At 36.9% G+C, this 26,884-nt stretch overlaps 1 protein-coding gene across 13 annotated transcripts in view; it reads right to left on the reverse strand.

Annotated features, from left to right (window-relative positions):
* The window catches only part of marchf8 (membrane-associated ring finger (C3HC4) 8), a 100,262-nt gene that overhangs the window by 60,695 nt on the left and 12,683 nt on the right, over window positions 1–26,884 (reverse strand). For all 13 annotated transcript variants that reach the window (XM_079636339.1, XM_079636333.1, XM_079636348.1 and 10 more), the window contains exon 2: window positions 15,441–15,622. In XM_079636339.1, coding sequence (XP_079492465.1) covers window positions 15,441–15,536 — 96 coding nt within the window. In that variant the 5' untranslated portion in view covers window positions 15,537–15,622. The remainder of the gene's footprint in view (window positions 1–15,440; window positions 15,623–26,884) is intronic.

The raw sequence follows: 26,884 nt of genomic DNA on the forward strand, positions 1-26,884 counted from the left end.
TATGTGTGATATTATTTTTCAAATTCATCTGGTAAACAAAACCGATTAAACTGCTCATAAAATCATATAGATTTACATTGGAGAAGAGGACCCAGAGCATATTAAGAGACCAGAAGGCTCTTTTGATAAGCAACCACCTAGCGACCGGAAAGAACACCATAGCAACCACACAGCAACACGTTGGCATCCACCCAAACACCAGTGCAATGTTTAAGTAAGCTTGCAAGTACAACACCTTCTTCACAATAAATTTCAGATTTTTCTGGCCACTTGATAACGGTAGAGTTTTATTATTCTGGTGAACCATTTTCTAAAGAATTTATGTGGTCATCTCTGAATTTATCTGACAGATAAATCTCCATATGGAAGTGGTTGCCATGGTAATTCAGTCCTCCACTGCAATGCATAACTCTTGCTCCTAAATTGATATATTTCCATTTCTAAAATGATATTTTGAAACATTCATACTTCTCAGGCCAGGCAGCAGCTTTGTCCATTACTGCATTTACGAGCAGAGTGGACTGTAACGTCCAGATTGCTGTCATTTCTCATGTGGAGACCTTGCAGCATGTGCATCACAGCCCGGTTCACCCAATTTACCAGACACACAAACCCTTCATTTCTATGGCAGTTTCTTTCTAAGGGGAAAAGCAGCGAGTATCCAAACTGGTTCAGAGGAGCAGTAATGAGCACAAGGTGCAATTCCCAAAGCGTGCAAAATGAGGGATCAATTTTAAATGAAACAAAAACAACTATGATAAACCCTATAAAAAAAGTATCATCTATTAATGTCCTTATAAAATTTGCACAAATACTGAATTCACTAAATGCACCTGAGTCCAGAGCATTGTGTGTGATTGGTGCACATTATAAAAACATTGTAAAAAAAAAAGCCATCAACCCCTCTATTTTCCATCCGACTCCATTATGCTACAGTATGTAACGTCCACTTTTCTCCATTCAAACAGTTCCCAATTACTAAAATCAAGTACCAATCTACATTTGGTTAACTGAATGTCCTTTTTTTCTCTCTAAAGCAACTGTAACTCATCTTTCAGTCATATTATTATGCTAGTGACATAATTTGCATGAACAATCCTTGTTTAAAGGTACACTATGTAACTTTTGGCCCTCTAGCATTTAAAATCTTTTCTGGAAGAACATTGTTTGTGCTTCGGCTCTGCGTGACTGTGTGGATGAGTATGTTTCATTCTCATAACTAAAAAAAAGAGCAAGAGATTATCCTACTGCTCATAAAACATACTAGGCTTAAGAGATATAACCAGTTTAGATGGAAATGATCTCAAGCTGACTATTTGAAGACGTTACTGTAACTTTGGCCATTAATAGACACGGTACTTCCTTGAAAATAAATCCCAGCGCAGTGCTACAACAACCATAATGAAATGAGTCTTCATAGATAATGCTTTACAATGAACTCTGTTAGAGAGCTACATATGCCAACTTATAATGTTCAATAAAATAACCGGCTGAGTTGAAAAACACCATCTCAGTGTCGCTTTTCAAATCCCTCAATTCTCTATCTCCATGTTGAATCTTGTGTTCTTACGAGCTCTGTCGCTTTCTCTTTTTTCCAACAGACTCTCCTCTGTTTGGCTTTTTTTAAACGGGTGATTGTCTGGAGGTTCGAGATTTAGCTGCTCCATATCAACCTTTCACGGTTTGTTGTGACAACCAATGCCACTCCCACATAATACACACGTCAAGTATCTGACGCATATGACGACACACGCATGGGTGACTGACGTATCTACACTCTAAAAAATGCTGGGTTGTTTCAACCCAAATTTGGGTAAAATATGGACAAACCCAGCCGTTGGGTTAAATTTTTACATTACATTTTTAACCCAACATTTGGGTTTGTCCATATTTTACCCAAAATTGGGTTTAAACAACCCAGCATTTTTTAGAGTGATGCAATTTCCCGTGAAAACCATTCCACACGGTCTAAAATATAAACTTATAATATAGGCTTACCACCAACGTTTTGGAAACACGTTTTAGAAGAAAGATCGATGATGTATTGACTCACTATATCAATGTTGTTAATTTTTAACAAAAAAAACTTTAAAAGGTACACAAAGGGTACTTTTAAATTAGTATTCAAACTTTTGATCCTAATAAAAAAAAGGTGCCGTTTCATGCTGACTTCAAGGGGGTAAAAATTCACACCATTTTTTACTCCGGAAACCACCAAAGTCAGTGTAGCCCATGTGTCTGAAGCTGTTAATGTCTGTCTGCCTTCTGCCTTCTTCTCATTTCTGTCTTTATCTCTCTCCCGCACCTTCCCATTCCCTCTTTCTTCATGACAACACGCCAGCCTCCCAGAAGTTTTTAATCAACTGTCCTGATCCAGCAAGAGACACACTCAGGATTATGTGGATTTGAAGAGCGGATACTACAATATCATTGAATAACAGATGAGAATATATAGCATGAGGGAGACATGGCAAAATATAAACAAATTCAAAACTCCCTCATCGACATATTTACACAGTAAATATTTACAGTAATATTGTGAAATGTTATTACAATTTAAAATAACTGTTTTTCATTTGAAAATGTAATTTATTCCTGTGATGGCAAATCTAAATGTTTAGTCTTCAGTGTCATATGATCCTTCAGAAATCCTTTAAATATGCTGATTTGGTACTCAAGGAACATTTCTTACTATTATTAATGATGAAAATACTTTTTCCAGTATTCTTTGATGAATAGAACATTCAAAAGAACATAATTTATTTGAAATAGAAATCTTTTAATACATTATAAATGTCTTTACTTTCACTTTGGATTCATTTGATGTGTCCTTGCTGATTTAAAGTATTCATTTCTTTAAAAAAATAAACGCGCTGAAGTCCCATGGGAACTCCCGTTGTGGCCGGAAAAAGGTAAATAGAAGCGTACAGGTGGACGCAAGTTGCTCCAGTTGCTTCAGTTGCTCACAAATGAAGAAAGAAATGGTTCGTAACGTAACTATGGAGGATATAGAAGATTTTGAACACATGGAAGTGGCTTTTGAGTTTGATGGTCGTCCTTATTTATTCGAACCCGAGTATACAGACGAAGAACTAGCCTCACACTCTTCACACACACACGACACTCCTCCACCTGCACGCTTCTATTTACCTTTTTCCGGCTACAACGGGAGTTCCCACGGGACTTCAGCGCGAACTACAGCTAGCCGTCTATAACACTATTTAGGTGAATTTAAACGCATCTTGTTGTCATGTAAGGACCCTGTTCATGTTGGACAGACATTTTAATTGCATTTTGTGTCTGTTAAGTGGCACAAAAACACTCTTTATGACTATGCCCCCATAACTGCTGTTTTAGCTGAGTGGGAGCTCTGGGCATTAGCGGTAGCAGCTCCGTGTTGCAAGCACCAATCCGGTTCGGGTTTTTTTCTATAGACAGTACTCACAAAGGTATAACGATCAAGATTAACTTAAAAATTGCCCGGAGTTCTCCTTTAAGTCTCCTTTTTTCTACTTTTATTTGCATATTAAATTGAGATTGGTATAGTCATCCCTGCTGACATTTTATTTTGCTTAAAAGTCCTGGACCTGCAGCAAACCTACAATCAGACTGAAAAGTATTCTTCCTGAGGCACAAACTGAGCACAGATCAAATTTTGACAAATTTTCTAACCCAGCATCCCATCCGGAGGATATAAAGAGCAACCATTGTGGAGCCTTTCACCATCAGAGACTTGATGAAACAATGGAAGCCTGATTTCACAAGAGTTTCAAAGTAACAAATTCAATTCAATTACATAATAAACTGTTTCTTGATAAAACAGGCAGTGCAGAGAAACTATGTTCAGTTCAGTCATGTCTAATATGTTGAGACGCTGATAAATAGGCAGCTAAGGACAAATAACCATTCTTCAGGGCGTAAGATCAAGCTTAATGGAGAGAAAGGGCATTAAATCATTATCGAAGGTTCATTTTTATGGAAGTCGGATTAAAAGTTGAAGAATAAAATAGGTATGTTCTGCCGTGAAGTTATATAACTGTTCAGTAGGAGGGCTATCTGTATCTGTGAACATTTGACACTGCAACATTTACGTATGCGAGGCTCTTAAAATGACCCTAATCTTCTCAATTAGATCGAATAATCATAGTTATACGCTGGGAAAATGATGGACCTCGGAGGCACACTCTCTCAGAGGCAAGTGTTTGAAGATGGCAGAGAGGCAGGGGGCGTCTAAAAGCGTCTCCTTCTTCCCCTGTCTTGGCAGAGTCCCTCTTGAACAGCATTCAGAAACACAGCAATTGAGTTCCGAGTGAGCAAATCAGCTGGGTCGTGGGAGTCTAAAAAAACGGCAATCAACGTGTCACCGTTAATTAGGCGCCACTCGGAGATGCCCGTGAAACTGTGCTTGCTTAGCCAGGGTGGAAAAGAAAGCGCAAAATGCACTTTTTTTTTAGAGCCAGAGCTGGAGGGTTGCCTGAGCTGCATGTGTTTCCTCACGAGAGATTGGACAGGACTGACTGTCTTATCTCAGAATCCTGACATCAGCTAGGCCAGGACTGAATTACCCTCAGCCTGAGAAAGCAAGCACAAGGTCTGCAAAAAGTTCATTGAAATCTGATTGACAGACTTTATGCAACTTTCAGGAGTAAAGACACAGGATTTTTCATCAGTTCACTTGGCAATGAAGTTAGGGATGCATGGTTTCATATCAGTTGTCGTCCGATACTGATATGTGACCCTGGACCACAAAACACAAGTCACAAGTCAAAACATAAGTCACAAGTCAAAACACAAGTCACAAGTCAAAACACAAGTCACAAGTCGCACGGGTATATTTGTGGCAATAGCCAACAATACATTGTATAGGTCAAAATAATAGATTTTTCTTTTATGCCAAAAATCATTCAGATTTTAAGTAAAGATCATGTTCAGTAAAGATATTTTGTAAATTTCCTACCATAAATATATAAAAACAATATTTTTGTGAGTGGATGCAGTACAATCGCAAACATAAATGGACAACTTTAAAGGCTATTTTCTAAATGTTTCGATTTTTTTGCACCCTCAGATTCCAGATTTTCAAATAGTTTTATCTTGGCCGAATATTGTCCTATCCTAACAAACCATACATCAATGGAAAGCTTATTTATTCAGATGATATATACATCCCAATTTCAGAAAATTGACCCTTGTGACTGGTTTTGTGGTCCAGGGTCACATATATGTTTTACTGATTAAATAATTCAATATTGAAATAAAATAAATAAATATTAATTAATTATTATATAATAACGTATTGTAATGATAATAAAATTAAAATAATAATTATATAATTTAAACACGCACACACACATATATCATTTTTATATGTAGTTTGTTTCCATTTCTATTTTATAATTAATATTTTATTAATTTGATAGTATAATTATATAATTATTACTGATTAATACTAATATATAATTGCCTCACGTAAAAGTTAATCCTTAAAATCACTAACACTGTTAATACTCTTTAGAAAATCTAAAAATTTACATACATTTTCATACTGGGCATAAAATTGTTAAGATGCTTAAATTCACTTGTATCATTTAAATAACATTATTAATAATTTTTAATGAAATATTTCAATATAACTAAAGATTTAAGACTACATAAAAATCTGAAAGCAAAGACATTCATATGATAGCAATTTATTTTAAATGTAGACTAGTAGTAGAATTTGTATAATTAGTGCATTCCTAATGTAAGTACAATGAATTTGAATAGTCTATTTCAGATAACTCTGGCACAACAAAACAAACTATTGTTGGCTGCATAACATGATGGTCAAGTGGCCTCTTCCTGTCTAAGTGGTTGGTTTTTGGTCAGAAAATATCTTCTTTCTACCCCCTAACCCTAACCCTAACCCTAACCCGCTACGATTACTTTTTGCCAAATACCTGTATATGACACTAGGACTGAGGCAGTGCTGCAGGAGCCAACACCACATCTCACTGGACACGAGTTAAAAGCCGGAGACAGAGGAAATGATGCTTTGGGGTTAATCAGGGGGTATTAGCATCTCAGCCCACATCTTTAACCGCCACATCACCACGAAAATAAGGGAGGGAAGAGAGTAAAAGTGAGGGAGTGTGAGAAAGAAAGAAACACCAGCAATGCAGCAACTCACCAACAGAATGATGGACAACACAGACAAGTCATGCTGACAACGACATTGGTATTTTCACACTTCCTTTCTTTAGGATGCCTGGGCAAAATACAGGGTACAATGCACATGTGGTTTATTTCAGAAACCCCTGCTGTCGGACTGCCTCAGTGATGTCATCAAGCTCAATCGGGCCTGACAACACAGAACAAATGAATAGTTTGATTTAGCATGACTGGCAGTCCTTCTTCAGCCTCTCAAACATGATGAAAAATATTTAGTTTTTTGGCTTGGAGCCAAGAGCGTTTACTTCGCTACAAGTTAATTATGTTTTTCAACATCAGAAATCTCAAGTGATTATATTGGGAACATGAGGGAATGTTATGTACTTATACTGTAAAATAATTAGTTTTTTTTGTTGTTGTTGTCCCAATTGTCCCCAAGGATGAGACAAATCACCTACCAAAAAGAGTATGACAATATTCAGAGCACAAACATATCAGTGAGGAATTTTCTTTTCCAAAACAGTGAAAAAACAAGTACAAAGTAAAAATTCAAGATGGCAGATGAAGCAAGAGAAATGTTGAATTCACACCACCATTCAAAAGTTTGTGCTCTGTCTTTTTAAAGAAAAATCATCAGCAAGGATGCATAAATAAATTGATCAAAAGTGACAGTGCAGACAATTATTATGTCAAACGAGATTTCTATTTCAAATAAATGCTGTTTTTGTTCAACTTTCTATTCATTGAATCCTGAAAAAAAAGTGTATAAGTTTCCACAAAAATATTAAGCATCACAAAATGTTTCTTGAGGACTTCAGATGATGCCAACTCCCAACTCACAAAACCGCCAAATTTCCCATATACTGTAATCATTAAGATCACTTGTAATAATAGCTTGAATGAGCTCATTGTTTCTGCCTAAATGACTACATGTTAACTAAATCATTTGTATAATCTTAGAACTATATATTTCTGCAATCATGGGCATTACTTTGACACAGTCACATCTGATAACAACTTACCCTTAATTGTAATGTAAAAACGTGCATTTTCTGTAAAGCTGCTTTGAAACAATGTGTATTGTAAAAAGCGCTATACAAATAAATGTGAATTGAACTGAGATTTCTTGAGCTTCTAATCAGCATATCAGAATGATTTCTGAAGGATCATGTGACACTGAAGACTGGAGTAATGATGCTGAAAATTCAGCCTTGCCATAACAGGAATAAATTAAATATGGTCATTATGGTCGTTATTTTTTATTATATTTCACAATATTACTGTTTAACTGTGTTTTTGATCAAATAACTGCAGCCTGGGTGAGCATAAAAGCAAAAACATTTGAAAAATTGTTCCGACCCCAAAATTTGAACATTACAGTCACTTTTTATAAATTAAAATAGTTTAATCCAGGGGTGCAAAGGTAGATCTCCAGGAACAGGATTGGGCACCCCATGGTTTAATCTAATGAAAAATGGACAATTTACCCAATATTTCTTCATGCTATTTCATGCTAGCTCACTAGGTTTGGAACAGAGCCTAATTGTGCACTTAGCACACATTTAGTTCCATGAAGCCTAGTTTAATTTTCTAATCAACAAACATGCCATCATCTAAATCACTGAATATAATTAGCACACCAAATGTGCTTTCATCCTCCCACGGTAGTTTACACAGTTTGAATGCTCCCTAGGTTAAAAAAAAAATTCTGAAAGCACAACCTCCACCTGTTTTATCTAAGGCAACATGTGTGTAGCATCTGAAGATTTCCCCCGTAGGCTGTGCTGAAAGTGGGGGAATTTTCTGAACGATGTGAACTATGAGGGCCAGAGGCTTCCCCTAAGCCAAGACCGAGCCCTCCAGCAGTGTGCGTTCAGATGTCAGTTTCTCTGCTCGCAGACACGATCACGAGAGCTTTATCAATATGACGAGAAGGAGCTCGCAATCTGTTGCTGCCAAATGAGAAGTGGGTCATCTTAGATTACAATAATCTTAATCTCTCAAGTCGAATCAAGTGGAGGCTGGAATGGTACAGTGTGGGAAGTGTGGTAAAATCAATGGATGTTTCGGTTTCATCCTAAGTAAATGTAAACGGTCAAAAATAAAAGCTTTTTTTAATCACAGCCATAGCATTGTGCTCATTAATGATGTGTGAAAGAGTCTTCGTTTTACAGAATGCAAATTCAATCCCTGTCTCTCTTTCCAATAGTTTCCTGTCTATCTCAACTTATCCTGTCTGTAAAGGCAGTAAGAATGTGTTTTTTTTGCATTTGCAAATCTCTCAGGTTTCATTAAAAATGTCTTCTTTTGTAAAAGTCTTATGGGTTTGGAACAACAAATTGACAACGATTTTCACTTTTTGGGTTAAGTTTTGCTTTGACAGTCCTTCAAATGAGAACGTGATCCTCATTCCCAAGAGGATCCTGCACAGGAGGTTAGGAAGCCTGCATACAAAACAAATAGGTAGAAACTAATTTCATTCGGAAATAGCTAGTAAATTTATTTAAATTACAAATAAATGGCAAGTAACATTGAATTAAACTACATTTTTGAAGTAGAAATAATCTTTAAACCAATAATCTTTATTTACAACTTCGAAAAATATATTTTTTACAGTGTACGTCTTAAAGTTATCTCATTAAGTCTGCTTTTTTTAGACTTTGGATGTTGGAAAATACGCATTCCAGTCAAGCGTGCAGTGCGCTTGATTCAAAAGAAATTCCAGATTTGACAGTTTACTCTGAAGCAGCACTAAACACCACATTCTGAGTTATGCTGATTTCACAGCAAATGTCAAACACTGACACAAACAAGTTGCTCTAGCAATCACATGGCACCTTGGTCTCTCTCTCGAGGAGATTAGAGTGTTGACGAAGCTTAAAAGCGTCCTACAAAGATAGCGCTGGCATTAAAATCCTGTCGCTCCCTCAGAATCCTGTCGTTTCCCTCGAAGCATCCTGGTGGCTTCATGTTATTTTACAGAGCTGTGAGGCTCTTATCTTTATTAGCATATTATTAACATCCAAAACCCCTCCAAACCACAGCATTCTAGTGAAGACAGATTTGGACAATATGGCCATGTTAATGTTTGGCCAGTTTCCCTGCCCTCCGGGTAACAAAACGCTTTTTCAAAATACTGAGACTTACAAAACAGGCAAATTTGCATTTTTTCACAGATAAATACAGTTGTTTGCATTAATGCCAAATTGGCAGTTGAATTTCTGTCTCCTTCTGTTCATGTCTGTCAGTTCGCACAAGGCTCATTCTCCCAGCATTATATGAGAGATTACTGTGCACAGCAGCTGCTCATGAAAGTGTCATGCTGTACAGCACACAGCTTCCAAAAAGTTGTTGTGTCCAGAGGAAAGTGTTTGATCACAAACCTCAGAACAGTTCCATTCCGTGTATGATGGTAAAATCATGGTACTTTGATATAAACTATACAACTGAATAATTTTCACATATGATGGTATTTACATTGGACTCTGAGGTGATTCAAACAATATTCTGGTATTACCATGGAACACGTTCATAAAAACATTTTTATAATTTTGGGGTAATTACTTTTTAAAAAAAATTATACTTTTATTTTTCGCAAGGATGCTTTTAAATGATGAAAAGTGACAGTAAAGACATTTATAATGTCACACAAGATTTCTCTTTCAAATAAAAACTGTTCTTTTGAACTTTCTATTTGTTAAAAAATCATGAAAAAAAGCAATTTTTGTGCCATTTTTGCTATCAAGAAACTTTGCAGATCTAGACCGAGTTCTGTTCTCAGGCGAATCCGTTTGTCTTCCCCGAAAAAGGGGCGTTACCCTTCGATGACGCAAAAGTAGTGTTGGTCTATTACATGGCTTGGTTGAATTCTAATGTAGAATGTGGTCTGTTTTATTTCTTGATAACAGACCACTGCTTAGTATAACAGACCGTTGCCATGAAAAACAGAGTGTTGCCATGGACGCAGGATTCTAACCGTAGAGACGGAACAGACTATTTTCTTTAACGGAAGCCATATAAATAGTTTTTAAATCAATAAATTCCTTTTTAAATCAATATTTTGTCCCTTACATATTAAGCAGCACACCGGTTTTAAACTGCGATAATAAAAAATGTTTATTGAGCAGCAAATTAGCATATTAGGATGATTTCTGACAGATTACTAATTTGAAAATTACATTGAATTATAGAAATCATATTGAAAATGTTGATAGTATTTCACAATATTACTGTTTTTACTGTATTTTTAATCAAATAAATGCAGCCTTGGTGAGTATTAGAGACTTCAAAAACATTAAACCGACCAAACTTTTGAATAATAAGTTTGTGTTAGTAATAGTGTTAAACAGCTTAGAAGCAGATCTCCTAGAAGTGGTAAATGCCTCACTTCTCTCTGGGAGTTTTCCAAACTCCCTGAAAACTTCAGTTGTCAAACCCCTCCTGAAAAAAAGCAATCTGGATAAGACTATATTAAGCAACTATAGACCGATCTCAAATCTTCCTTTCATAGGCAAAAAGTTGTTTTCAATCAGCTGAACAAATTCTTAAGCTCGAATGGATACTTTGACAATTTTCAATCTGGTTTCCGATCGCATCACAGAGACAGCGCTCATAAAGATAATAAACGATATTCGCTTAAATACTGATACAGACAAATCATCAGTACTGGTACTACTGGACCTCAGTGCTGCTTTTGACACTGTCGATCACATCATACTTCTTGACAGGCTGAAAAACTGAGTGGGACTTTCTGGGATAGTCCTAAAATGGTTCAGGTCATACTTAGAAGCGAGAGGTTATTATGCGAGTATAGGAGACCATAAGTCTGAGTGGACATCCATGACATGCGGAGTCCCTCAAGGCTCAATTCTTGCGCCACTCCTATTCAACCTGTACATGCTCCCAATGAGCCAAATAATGAGAAAGAACCAAATCTCTTACCACAGCTATGCAGACGACACACAGATCTACTTAGCCCTATCGCCTAACGATTACAGCCCCATTGACTCCCTGTTCCAATGCATTGATGAAGTAAACAGTTGGATGTGCCAAAACTTTCTTCAGTTAAACAAAGACAAAACTGAAGTTTTTGCATTTGGAAACAAAGATGAAGTTCTCAAGGTGAATGCATACCTTCACTCTAGAGGTCAAACAACTAAAAATCAGAAAGCAGAACCAGAAAATATGAACATATCACACCAGTCCTCAGGTCTTTACACTGGCTCCCAGTCACATTTAGGATTGATTTTAAAGTATTATTACTGGTATATAAATCATTTAATGGCCTAAAACCTCAATACATTGCAGATATGCTCACTGAATATAAACCCAACAGATCACTCAGATCATTAGGATCACATCAACTAGAAATACCAAGGGTTCACTCAGAGCAAGGAGAGTCGGCTTTTAGCTATTATGCCAGCCGCAGCTGGAACCAGCTTCCAGAAGAGATCAGGTGTGCTCCTACAGTAGCCACATTCAAATCCAGACTCAAAACTTTTGTTTAGCTTTGCATTTAATGAATGAGCACTGTGCCACTGTTCGTCCGACTGTTTGCACTGTATTTTATTTTATTTTTTACTCTAAACTGTTTTAATTATTCTTATTTCTTTTGATTATTTTAATTTCTTCTATGTAAAGCACTTTGAATTACCATTGTGTATGAAATGTGCTATATAAATAAACTTGCCTTGCCTTGCCTAGTAGTGTACCTTCATCAAATAAATAAAAAATTATATTCTGCGACATGGCCTAACATGCTTTGACATGTTGTGGCGGTAAACAAATATCTAGTCCAAAGATTTTTTTAGTCATTATTAACCCTCATATCATTCCAAATCTGTATGACTTTCTTTCTTCTGTTGAATACAAATAGAGATACTAAGATACAATACAATATAAATCAATCGGGCCTCCATTAACTCCAAAAACAGTTTAAACATTCTTCAAAATATATTTTTTTGTCTTCTGTAGAAGAAAGAAAGTCATACAGGTTTGGAATGCTATGACTATGAGGGTGAGTAAATGAAGGGAAAATCTGTGCCTGTTAATGGTGTATTTAAGGCATTGAGATATACTGATGCCTCCTGACATCCATTTAAGAAAGATGGTGGTAGATTTTACCAGTCACTGACTGCCTTAGACACGGTTTTATTCAAAGGACCAACATGCCATCGATGTGAGGTTGAACAGATTGTACCAGCAAAACAAAAACAAAGAAATAACAGCGTGCTTTATGTACCTGATATTTCTGACATTTGTTCATTTCGGATCATTCAACAGCACTGCATCCGCAATGGCAGCTGGCGCTGAATCTAAAGCAGTGGGAATGAGGGTTTCTTTCCACTGAGACACAGAGCAGGAGTTGTCTGCAACAGGCAGATGGGCTGTGCTTTCTTTGCCTAATGGCGATACGCCTCTCAGCTGATCTGTATGCTGAGCGAGAGGTAAACCATACTGTGTCTGGTGCCAACTCTTCAGTCGGTATGAAAGACAAACTCTAGGTGTTAAGAGCAAAGAATTGTCCAGACTCCAAGAGATTTCGTGTGAAGCTCAATTCTAGGAAATTATTAATGAAAGAAGGGAAACATAATCATTTATATTAGGCAACCAAATTTTACGAAAAATCTCAAACCAGGTGAAAAACATTTTGTGTTTATGCATAAAAGGGTCATACTAATAAACGCAGCATGATCCACTGATGGAGCTTTGAAAGATTATGGTCATTAAATTCATGTGGGGTTTGATTATCGTGTCTTGGTGAATAATTTTAATGGCTTATCACCCGTCTCTATGCATCTGACCAATCAACATCAATCATAAGAGCCTCATAAACTACACTGAGTGTCAGGACTGATATAGGGCGAGTCTCACGAAGCCTGTCAGGAACATGAACATCATATTTCAGCCCAAAATCAAAAGAAATAGATAGGAAAGTACATTTTGCATGGTGACATTATATTCATGACAATTAAAAACATTTCTCCACCAATTCTTATGACCTATACTGTATATTGGTGATAAGAATTGGTGGAGAAATGTGTAAATTGTAAGTAATTAAGTATTTAAAGTAGTCATCCATAATGCCATAATTTAGACTACAGATCCATAATCTGTGGTACTTTGCCACTGCCAGTCAGGCAGAAACTTGTGAGGGTCCTCTCACAAAAAAAGTGAGGCAAATGAAACTGCAACAAACCAAACTGAGATATAGACGGACAGACAAAGAGTACGCAGGACTGCAACTATTACAAAAACAATCAAAATGCCTCTAGGTCAGACTCAACTGCCAAACGCTATAAATTTACACATACAGAGCCTTTGCTGAAGTTATTCTTAAAAAGTAGTCTGGGAATGATGATGATTGACACGATGGCATTTCAAATTGAACAGACTTCCTGCTTCCTAAGTCACTTGAGGCCATTTAGCCAAAGAAAGAAAAAGGAGAATAAAAACAGCCTGTCTCCTGTTTCCTGCCTGGCTCTGACAAACAAACAGCTGATGGGCCACCGGCCTCAGGCCCACCAATGAAACAACACTCATTAGTGTCACCGTCCAGCCTTGCTCAAACAGAACGCTGCGCTAGAAGAGGGCGAACGAGCACTGCTAAAGAGCTGCAGCTGGCACAGTTGCACACAAGCTGAAAAATGCTGAGGCTAAATATTAGGATTTCTTTGGGTCCAAGTGTTTATGACTCAGACTTCTCAGTAAGATGAGTCTTCAGTTTTCAGATGAAATCTTAGTGCCAAATATCTTTCAGATACGTAAATGTCATGAGCCACAAGGTTGGACAACATCACACCAGTCCAGGCTTCAGTTTATCGAGCAGTTTATCTCTCATTATATTACACGGCTGAGATGAGCTTCCCCACATTTGAAACATAGAATCGTTATCTAGAGTACAATTTATATTTAAAACACATTAGGTAATTGTACATATCTGTATTTGTAAAGACACTTTGTGATTGCATTGATTGAGCAATATATGTAAACTGAAATATACTGTATGATTGTACTCAAATGAATGATCAAAACAAACATAAAAAGAAACATAGAATTGTCCAATTATTCCAAATGTTTCTCATTTTATGAAAATAAAATTCATTTTATAAAAAAAAATGTATCTCGTTAATGGAGATATATGAGTTCCATATACTTCACTATCATTTAAAAGTTTGTGTTCAGTAAGATTTTTTTATTTTTTATTAATACTTTTATGCAGCAATGATGCATTAAAATGTTTAAAAACAGTAAAGAAGGCAAATGCATTTATAATGTTACAATAGTAATGTAACAAGAGTAATGATGCTGTGCCGTCACAGGAATAAAGCTAGTTATTGACTAAAACAGGGATAAAATTGTTATTTCACAATATTACTGTTTATACTGCAAGAATGTCAAATAAATACTGCCTAAATGATAATAAGAGACTTCGAGAAACATTAAAAAAATCGTACCGACCGCTAATTTTTGAAAGGCAGTGTATGTATAAAAAAGCGTCCTAGTTCAATAGCTTTTATTGAAACTAAGTTAAAAAACATCACGTTCTGAACACTAGAATAACTAATAACTGCATCCCGAAATGAAAGATAACAAAGAATAGTAATAAGATAATGCACACTGATGATTCATTCACTTGAGTCACTTGGGAGCTCATGTTAAATAAACGCAAAAAAAAGTCAAAAGGCATTTCATCCCAAATAATAAAATAAACCTCTTGCCTAGGTTTAAGAGAAGCATAAAATGTTCATTTTAACTAAATTATGACTTGTTTTGGTGCATAAACCTTTGACTAACATACATGAAACAAATCCTAAAAAATTAAAAAATGACCATTTTACCAGTCAACACAAAGCTCCTCACTAATAACATTTCACACATTCACATAAAATTCCTATCTGCATCACTTACTGGAAACAAGCCCCCCCTCCACACACACACAAGCACCCACTCTTGTGTATGTGCGACTTCCTCTACTTCCCTTATTACCATCTGTGTCAGTAGTTTGCGAAATTTGGGGTGTTCCACGAAAGCACAATATAAACAGTACTTGAGGTTGAGTTCACAGAACGACTGGAGAACAAACAAGCTTTTAAAGCCCAGACAGAGGAATATGTGTGCGTACAAGGTTTGTCTCATACTTTTCCATGTCGAGTTCTGAGAGAGCAAACTAAATGTTCAGAACTGTGAAAACAGGATACTGTCTTTCAGCCGCAATGAGGATGGAGGTTTAAGGGTCACTTATTATAGTGCCGCCTGTTTTTCTAATGTCTATCAGGTGGAAGACAAACCTGTTTGTCCTTTTCCTTTCCCTTCCCGCTGCTGGACACCCGGGAGGAAGTGACATCACGAGGGATGACAGAGATTTGGTGCAATGGCATGTTCATCCCCGCAGTTCAGTGGAGCTCACACTCTCTGAAGCTGAAGTCTGTCCACCAGCACCGGCATGATGGAAAGAACCACTAATCCAAATCTGACACAGAGGAAAAAAAGAAATAAGAAGTAAATACTCCAAACATTTAATCATTTTGTGAATTCCTACAGTTGTGATGATAAACAGAAAATGCACACAAATATCTCTTGTAAATTAATTGTCATTAAAGGGATAAAGGCCCCGATATACTTCAAGCGAAATCGAAGAACGAACTGACGTGATGTCATTTTGAACAAAATCAGGCCAAAACGAAGTTCGTTTTGGGAGTTCGAAACAGCTTGCCAAAGAGAACTTCCCGGAAAAGTTTTCTCCGGCTGCTAAACACGTTAGAACTACCATTGGTTTATTGCGATTACATAGGTAGGTTTGCGCGGAGGCTCCGCCTTCTTTCACGCTGAAATCTTTTCCGGTTCATTAAGCCTGTTCAGTCGGCCGCGGTCAGACGTCCGTGAGTTAAAACATGAACACACTGGAGAGCTGCTTTACAATAGAAAATGAAGTAGTACTTCTGATGAAACAGTTAATTCCGTCAGTTAGTTAGGAAGAAAAGGAACGTGGAGCACCTTCTGCTCAATCCCCTGAAGAAAAATGCTGTCGTCGCATACACTTAAGAAGGCTGCCATAGTATTTTTACCATAATGCTGTTTATAGAGCAGACAAAGTTTGACGCAATTTTCATTGATGAACTGTTCTGTTTATAACCCTCTGTTTATCCGTCTGTCCGTGGGCGGGGGATACACAATTGCAAAAAAAGTACGATCTGTAGTTTTCACGAAAGCCCTGGAGCTGTCAAAAGTTGTTGCTGACAAATAAACAGGAATTTCTCGCCCCAGGTAACACAGAGAAAGCGTAAACATTGTTTATTTACATATACTAGCGAAATTGTAACATTCGCTGAGTGGAAAGCGGGTTGAAAATCTGTGAACTTACACTTTTAACCATTTTCTGCAGACAGTAATAGTGCAATGTTATGTGAAGCATAATCTAAAGGTGTGAAAATTACCATGGCCTAATTAAAATACACTATTTCAATTTTTTTTATGAATATCTTATCTCATAAATTTGCCGCCTTTGATGTCACCTACTTTGGCAAATCCAAAAATTATCATCAGAAGTGTTCACTGTATTAACTATGTATGTTGTAAACAAAACGTTAATGACATACTACGGTGGACTGTATAAACAAACAAACAAATAAATGAAGCCTTTAACTCCTGGATGTTGTCAAATCCTATGAGCTTGCCAGATCAAGAAACTGCTATCCATTTTATGTGTGCAATAATCATCAGATGACAAATGGAATGAAATAATGGGTTGATAAAAAAATGTTGTTGGAGTCTAATCCAAACACTGAAATGTGATTGGTTAATAGGAATTTCTATCTAAGACCAACAAGGATGTTGATCAGGAAAACTTCCCACTTGGTGAAATCACGTTAAGCAGTCAGAAACACTGCTGCATATTAATTGAACTACAAAAACATCAAGTCTCATGCAGCGAAGCAAGGAAATGAAAAGCAGCAGTTAAAAGTTGAATCACCAATTACAAATCAGCTCCAATATTCTCCATAATAAAACGCTTTCCTTGAAGGAGAACAAAGAGCTCATGCCATGCTGAGACAATGCAAAATCTGCTTCTAAAGGCAGTTCAACTTCTACCACCATCTGCTCTGCTGCAACCATGACAGCAATTCAGTGTCTCCCTATTTTGTGACCATGTCAACGGTTGTGATGTGTGGCTAAGACTTTGCATCTATATTTCCACAGTGACCACTGGCATCAGACCAAATCCACCAGTTTGGCACTGAACAATGAAGACGTATCTGCCCTGTCTGCTGGTGCAAATGGTTTGCTTAAAAGACAAATGCAAGCAGCTTGACAAATAGTACATGATGGTACTACTGAATATCTCTTGTTTCAGAGAATCTCAAACTGAAACTGAAAATCTTGTTGTTGTTGATTTTAAGTTTTTTGGTAAACTATTAAATGAAATAATTAACTAATTAAAATTATTCAAATGAAATATACACTACCATTGCAATGTTACAAAAGATTTATATTTCAAATCAATTCTGTTCTTTTAAACATTCTATTCATCAAAGCATCCTGCAAAAAAAAAAATGTAATCATGCTTTCCACAAAAATATTAAGAAGCACAACCGTTTCCAACAGTGACAAGAAGAAATGTTTCTTAAGCACTAAATCAGCATATTCAATTATTTCTGAAGGATTCCGGGGGATCAAAACTGCTTTGCCATCACAATAATGTATTGCATTTAAAAAAAAAAAAAAAAAAAAAAAATTATTTTAAATATGTTTCAATACTTCACAATATTACTGTCATTTAATCGTATTTTTCATCAAAATCATTCATCGAAAAAAATGCAGCCTTGGAGGATCAGCACACGATGATGTTCTTGCCTCCACTGAAGTACAAGACACTCTTTAGAATCTAATTTGACCAATCACTGAAATTGTGATGCTGAAACTTTATAATAAGTAATGACAAATATTGCATTAAATAAGAACACCCCCCTAAAGGAGAAGTTTAACAAGTGGAAACTAGTCTCAGTTTTTAGGATCCTATGCACAACAGATTGAAGTCGTTTTCACATTTGGTTGTGTGATTATCAGTGCATTCAAATCATGATCTAATATTATGATATTGTTATAATGGTCAACACATGGGGGAGGAGCGAATGAAATCCTCCCTATTTGGCATCAAAAGTGCCATTAATTCATAAGCTGCTCACAGAACAGCTGGTCAGTTCATATGGATCTAGGGCTCACAGCAGGACAGTTATCTGAGCAGAAACTGCTCCACATGACTGATCAACAGCCTGTGCTAATCACACCGCATTAAAGCAGAGGGCATGTGACTGCAATCACTCATGTGCCGTCGGATCAATAGGCCGAGCGGGAATCATTTTCAGCTCTCTAAAACAAAGGCAGCAGGATATGGTTTACTGCCAAGCACATGAGACGTGTGACATGCTGATGGATCTACAATATCCTGGTCCATTGTGTCAATTTTGCAGGTATACATGGAGATTTGATGTCATGATCAGTAAAACAGCTTAAGGCAAATCTTGAGTGTCTATGGAGGTAAAGACACAAACAAAACAAAACATCAATCTCGTGGCTTTCGTTTTACTGAAAAGCAACTAGTGGTCAAATACACAAGTCATTACCCTTTGAGGTTTTCCTGAAATCTGATTTCATAATAATAATAATAATTGAAGCCTGCGGAAGGATGACTAATGCATGAGGTCTCTGCCAATTCTGGATCTAAATGAGCGGTGCAAAGTGAATGTCTGTTTTATGCATGCACTGCACCAGAAACTTCAGCACAGTCGATCACAAACCCATAAACATAAGCATATCTTTGGCTAGTAACTTATCCAGAGCATTTGTGCTAACTGTTACAGAAGGTAAGTGATACATGATATATGATGTCACACTCTGTGGTGCCTATTTATAGGCCTGGGCGGTATATCGAGTTTGTACAATATATCGATATATATTTTTTTAACGATATGGAATGAGGCAATACCGTTTATATAGATAGTTTGATACGAGCACATCTGAAAAACAGCGGAGAACGCAGTGTGAGCTGTGCAATGAACGTACATAGTACAATTTGTCATAAACATGTTATATTAAGGGCTTCAAAATAACTGGTAAGATATAGTTCACAGGTTTAAAGCAGCAGATGCTCTGACAGATGACGTTGCTGTTACTGACTGACAGATAGCTGCTACACACTTGCGCTGTTGAATGCGTTTGAGATGTGGTGCTTTCCTCAGTGCTTAACTTACATTTCACAGGCATATTCTCCATCTGTAAAAGTTAGAAAGTCAAACAAATATGTAAATTTATTTCACTGTAGAAGACGAGCTTCTACAAGTGAATCTCCGCTAAAACTTAAGCTTCCGTGAACTAGCGCGCCAAACAGACGGACGGAGCATAAGAGAATAGTATCGCAATAATTCTGACAAAAATATAGATATTGCTAAAATATTTGTTGGAGACAATAAATGAGCTATATGTGGAATTTTAAACCTACAAGTATATTTCTATGAAAGTGACCATTATAATGGGGTCATCCAATTCAGGCTAATATAATTAGTTTGTGCTTTTGTTTTTATTTTCATTTTTAGTTTAGCCTTTAGTCAATTTAAAAATAAAAGCATTATTTTTGTTTTTAGATTGTAATGTTACAATGTTAGAATGTAATGTGATTTTAACCACCTTTTTGCACATAATATATTGCATAGCCTGCATTACATTCACTATATTTGTTTCCATATCCTTCAATATCAACATTGTTTGTAGGATATCATTGGGCAGGTTGTAAAAAAATTTTTTTTTAAATTATAAATACTGATTTTCTTTATCCAAATAAAAAAACGTAGAAAGTACAGAGATAAATATTGTATATCGCCATTTAACCAAAAAATACAGAGATATGAATTTCTGCCCATATCGCCCAGCCCTACCTATTTAAAAACATAAATTCTATGTAATAATAAATTCCAATTATAAACAAATCAAAAATGTAAACCCAGCAAACATGCATCTTTAAGGTGCGCCCATATTAGCCATATTTCACATGCAAAAATGGTCCTTTGTCAGTGTCAAAAAGATGTGCTGCAAAGTAACTTTCAAACCAAGCAGTTTTCTGTTGGTCAACGCGGCAAATTTACATAACCATCTTGAACATAAACATAATCTGCGTGGTGAACTTTTTTGCCCTCATGTGAATTCCAATTGGAGCAACGGTAAATGTGACCGTATCTTTCAAATGCATGTTCTTTTAATTTAGCTAAAAGATCACGCCATGACCTATCAATAATTTATTGGTCACGTCTTCATGTGATACAAATTCACAGTTCACCAAACTTGAACTGACCGCCCCTGCAGGTTAAAGGGCTATTCACACAACACTTTTCCATTGTTCTTCTATGACGGATGTGTTTGACCATTGCGCTCATGTCTTTTTGTCTCATGCATGACACTGTGTTCTAACATGCAGTGCTTGAGTTAAAGGGGTGGTATAATGCCCTTTTCACAAGATGTAAAATATGTATCTGATGTCCCCAGAGTGTGTATGTGAAGTTTTAGCTCAAAATACCCCACAGATATTTTTATATAGAATGTTAAATTGTCACTTTTTGAGGGTGAGCAAAAAAATGTGTGCCTGTCCCTTTAAATGCAAATGAGCTGCTGCTCCCGGCACAGAGGGCGGAGCTACAACAGCAGCTTCAATTACCTCACACAGACATGCACTGAAAATTTCAAAAACGTTTAGCCTTTTATGTTAAAACCGGAGTCAGACAATGATGGAGAGACTCAAGAAGTAGTGACAACGTATAGACAACATTTCTGAATGGTTAGTTGATCAATTTATGTAGCTTATGTGTAGTTATCTTCTAGTCATTTATAAGCATATTCTGACTTGATAATCTATAATCGCGTTCCCGGGGGCGGTGTTTATGTAAATTTTAGGGTTAGTGATGTCACTAACCCGGGAGGAATGTCGTGTAACCAGCCGTTTGTTGTAGTCCTTAAAAAGTGATTTCTGTAAAAGCAAATATCTCCCTTTGCTGAAAACTTTGAGTGTCGTGACTTTGCAGAGGTCGTTTATGCTCAAACAGCAACATTACACACTAACTACAGTTAGAAAAGTGAAATCATAATCAACCAACCCTTTTAAAAGAAGCTCAACTTTTAAAAAATGTGTGTCTCTAGACCTGTAGTCCACGGACCTCCATCTCATGTTTTAACCATAAAAACTTGTTCTGTGAGAATGGCACCAAACAATGAAAGTGCAACCAGAGCCATCTAGAGAACAGAATATTATAGAGATTTGGAGTGGGCCATTAAGCAACCACCTAGCCACACCCTATCAACTTCATAGCAATTGACTAAAAACCTCTCAGAACCTTTTAGCAACTAAATAGCGAAAGAAGTTGTGTCCCAAATGACCTACTATACAATAAGTACTTGTACTATGCACTATGAACTCATCTGTCAAGTGTATGAATTTAAGAAGGTTATTTTGTCTTCCAGTATTGAGTCTGATAGCCATCTCCCTTCCACTAAGTAAAGAAAGCTGCAACAGTGGAGAGTGTATGAAGTGTCCAACATTCCAAACCTTTTTTGCGGTTAATTAAGTGCATCATCTGGGATTTGAAGTGCTTATTCTTTATGGAATTTGTAATGCAAATTGGGACACACCTAGAGAGTTCTGCACAAACACCACTGAGATTTTGTAAAAAAAGAAGAAAAAAAAACATTCAAAACTAGTTGTCATGGTTAGCATCTGGACATTAAGTAGGGAAATATGTCTCTCTCTGGCTGCAATGCCTCAAAGAGCATACACATTATTTTTGTGGACTTTAAGAGAGCAAAACAACCAAAATATGGTTTAGCAGCCTGGCTTATACTGTACATAGTAAAAAAAAATATGCATTGGATTTGATTACAGATCCTACATACATAACCGAGAATAACAAATAGATCAGAATATTTGCCTCAGCTCAAATCAGAAATACTCCAGCCATCAAGTTCAAGCTCATGAAAGGAAGAAGGGCTAAGAGGAACAGCAATGGATCCCTGCTGGCTGCATGTGAAGAAGTGTACCGTATGCTTCACGACATCCAGCATTCACAGGATCCAAAGCAGGGACTTCAGTCTTGAAGTCACCATGAAATAAAAAACATTTATGGAATATTGAACTATATTTCATATAAAATATTTATCTGTACACATCATTATTTTTTAATTCATGTGCCCTAACATTCAAAATAAGTTCCCCTCTCTCTTGCAATGACATCTCTTCTCTTCACTGATGAGGATGGGACAATCAATCCAACAAACCAATTAATTTCCGATGGACAAAATTAAGTCCTTCCCTACAGTTTTTCTCATTTGGGAAACTATTTCACTTGGATATACATTAAGGGAAGAAAAGACTATCGCAACTTCTGTTTCATGCCAACTTTGAGGTGCGGACACATTGTAATTTCATGGGCAAAAAGGGTCCATGGTCTATCATCAATAGAATAGTGATGTCTAAAGCACAGCTCACACAGAGATCACTTTCAAAACAAGCACCAAATACTTGTTACCAACTTGAAACCACTGCAAATTGTGTGGATTCCTATTGAAACGCCTGCATTTTGCACATGAAAATTCATGGAACATTAAATGTTCCTCACCTTTAGGGGGGATCAGGATCTGAACATGAGATTATGAGGATGAGTGTCAAGAGAAATATTTCTTGTAGTCGTTTGCAGTTCAAATATTGTGTGACTGCCTATTTTTTTTAAAATAAACCAATCAAAACTGATTTCATTTGATTTTTAGAAGGATTTATAATTATATGAATTAATTATAGAATAAAGTCAAATTTATAGAAAATGATCGTCCCTTGGTGAGGGCACAAACATGGTTACCGTCATAGTTATCTTTCTGGTTGTGAAAAGGCCTTAACTCTACGACAGTAAGAGAGAGTACTGAACTGACTCATCACTCTGTGCACTGAACTGATCAGGCTGGTAAATTACCCAGCTTCCAGAAAGGACTATCCATCAATGAGCAGCTGGCGCTGGAAATGATATGAGATCGATACAGCATTGGATCCATCTAAGAGATGGGCCTGAGCCTGTGTGTTTCCCCTCTCTAGAAAATCCTTAACTGTGGTCTCTAGTGTGCGAGATAACGTTGAGTGCCAAGACTCTAACCCAGATTTATTCATCCATGCAACTGTAAAGGTGACACAGTTAGACGTTCCCAATGGTCATTCCTCCAGACTGAAAACAGCGAAACTTCTGCATGTATGATCTGTGTTTACATACAGAAACGGTCTGTTGGGAACGCTTGTCAAGCTTTAACATACTCTAAATTTAAAGGTGAACTACAGTCAAGATACCCATTTGAAAAAGTAGTTATCAGAAAGTATTTTAAAAAATTGAAATCAGAGACATAGAAATGCAAAGATAACACTGTAATTGATATAACGGTAACACTCTACAATAAGGTTCATTAGTTAATGTATTAACCAACATGAACTAACCATGAGCAATACATTTGTTACTGTATTTGTTAATCTTTGCTAACGTTAGTTAATAGAAATACAGCTGTTCATTGTTAGTTCATGTTAGTTCACAGTGCATGAACTAATGTGCACAAGATTTTAATAAAGTATTAGTAAATGTTGAAATTAACATTAACAAAGATGAATAAATGCTGTATACGTGCAATTCATTATTAGTTCATGTTAACTAATGTAGTTAACGAACCTTATTGTAAAGTGTTACCGATATAACTCCTAAAGATATCTTTTAATATACTATATTTATACATGATTCATCAGACAGGCAACCTTCTTCCATTGCTCAATGGTTCAGTTCCCCCTCACGTACACATTCTAGAGGTGGACAGTAACAAAGTACAATTACTTGAGTACTGTACTTAAGTACACTTTTTGAGTATCTGTACTTTACTTGAGTATTATTTTTTCTGGAAACTTTTTACTTTAACTTTACTACATTAGAAAGACAAATATCGTCATTTTTACTCTACTACATTTCTGTCAAGGTCCTTGAGTAGAAAGTAGTAACGTCAGGGATGATTTTGGTTGCATTTTGGTTGGATATTAAAGTCTGGTTGAAGTCAGAACCCGACTGATGTCAGAACCCGAAAGTCTGTCCAACGTTGGAGATTAACGTCAACCTGACATTGGATTCTGACACCAACATGATTTTAATTTTCAATGTTGGGTTTGGTCTTCTAAAAGCAAATTTTGTCATTGTTTTGGAGCACACTAGCTTATAGATAACAGTAAGGCTAACATATTCACACTAAAAGCCCAAAAACTGGGAACAGCCATTTGGGTGTCCGAAACCATTGTGGATGTTATTGAGTACACTTATTCAATCTCACAACTGGAACTGTGTTCTGGAAATAAATGTGATACTGATATGAGGGTAGCAGGCATAGATTCAGAGGCATAAGGTACTGTAAGTATTACATGCAAAAATAATAAAACAATGCATTGACATTTACTTTTATACTTAAGTTATTTTAAAAACGAGTACTTCTGTACTTTTACTGAAGAAAAAATCGGTCTTCACAACTTTTACTTGTAACGGAGTAATATTTGACCAGTAGCATCTGTACTTTTACTCAAGTAAGGAAGTTGTGTACTTTGTCCACCTCTCAGAGGTTGACAGTGGTCAACACGGGCACTCTGACTGATATGCGGCTACGCAGCCCCAAACACAGCAAACTGTGATTCACTGCACGTTCTGACACCTTTCTATCATGGGCAGTATTAAATTAAACTACAGTAGCTATTCTGTGTGATCGGATCAGACGGCCTACTGGGCCTAGCCTTCGCTCCACATGTGCATCAATGAGCCTTGGGTCACCGGTTATCCTTCCTTGCACCACTTTTGGTAGGTACTAACCACTGCATACCAGGAACAACCCACAAGACTTGGCATTTTGGAGAACTCTGACCCAGTTGTCCAGCCATCGCTATTTGGCCCTTGTCAAAGTCACTCACACACAAAAAAACGAAAAACTTTTAATGCATTTTGGCTGGACAAACTGTGTTTTGGGGGCCTGAAAAAGCAAGCTTTTGAAAACGGGTTTCAAACTGCCAGGTTTTGAAAACGATGCCTTTACCTTCTCCGTGTAAACAACAAAAACGTGAATTTGTGAAAACAGTGACGTCATGCGCATGCATGTTGCGTGTTGTTCACGCAAGCGTATTACTTGTTCGTGGGGTGTTTATTGACAAAGTGACATCGTCAACTACTGGCCTGGCATGCATAATACAGCCTTTTTAGAAATTTTCGCAGATCTGTGTGAACGGGGATCGTGTTGACAGAGTTGTCATCTGTTTTTAGTACACAATTGTCGTGTAAATATATCCTAAATCTCTCTACTCTCTTGCACTTTATAAAAAAACATTCCACACAGATTCAGAGCAGAGCACAGGAGGAAACTGGATGGTGGATAACTTCATATTTTGCAAGAGGAGATGAAATGTTTTGAAAATGTAGTGAGGAAGGTGAAACTGCAGACTGCATCAAAACATCAAAAAGAGTCCCTAAAAAGTACAGAGGTGATGAAAAAGTTTGATATCTTTCCTTGAATTTTCCAAGGCAACTGCGTTTTGGGGGCCTGCATATGCAAACTTTTGAAAACGATGCCTTTATCATCTCCATTTAAACAACAAAAAGATGAATTTGTGAAAATACCTTGACTGTGTATATACCTTACACAGTAGTTGCATTTTTTAAATGTTCTGTTTCCAGTAGCAAGCGACAACAGGATTTATCTCTACTGTTTTTCTCTGAACAATTGCACAATCACACACCTTATTATCTAGCATCCAGTGGATTTTAACCAAATGGATAACGTCAGGTTGTGTCATGTATGTGACCGGAGTGATGATATCAGATAATTATTCAAAGCTTAATAAGTGGCTTACTGGCTTAAACCCCATCAGTGTGCTATATTACATGACCTCAAGATCAGAGCGGGACACAAACTCCGCCAGTGCTGGAACATCCTCACAGACTGTTAAGAGATTAGAGCGGGATAAACCGGACTTGATGTGTTCTGATGAAAGCCTGCTGATCCTCACACACTCTGTGCTGCACAGCAGTACTTTCATTCCTTCATTTCACATTCGAGCTCAAGAATAAATTATCATAATGTTTGCGCGTAAACACGTTGTCCTTTTGGGATGCTGTAATTTATGGAGCGAAGTGTCACGCCATTGACCACCTCCTTCCTCAGTGCTGTCAGATCTGTTGTCGCTAAAGTCGTCTGAATAAGATAAAGTCATAACTATCACATTTGTATGTTAGCTTTGATGATTGTCGGTTTATTATAGATAAACATGGATTTCTGTCATGCATCTGCGGTGGGAAAGGAAATATTAGCAAAACGTCAGAATGTCATACAATATTAAACAGTTTCCTTAATCCTGAATTCAACTGTAAAGCTATTTCAGACAAACGCGCCCTTAAACAACACATCAAAACAAACTGTGATTGGTGGTTTTTGTGTCAATCAGACTTTTTTTAGGCGGTACTTGATCAGAACAAGCTGAAAACTGGATTTCATGCTGATAGTGAACGTTTGGGCTCGTGAGACTAAGGAACACATGACCTCAGGGTACATGCAGTTTTGAACACACACACACACACACACACACACACACACACACACACACACACACACACACACACACACACACACACACACACACACACACACA

The sequence above is a fragment of the Phoxinus phoxinus genome (genome assembly GCF_949152265.1).
Source record: "Phoxinus phoxinus genome assembly, chromosome: 14".
NCBI lineage: Eukaryota > Metazoa > Chordata > Actinopteri > Cypriniformes > Leuciscidae > Phoxinus > Phoxinus phoxinus.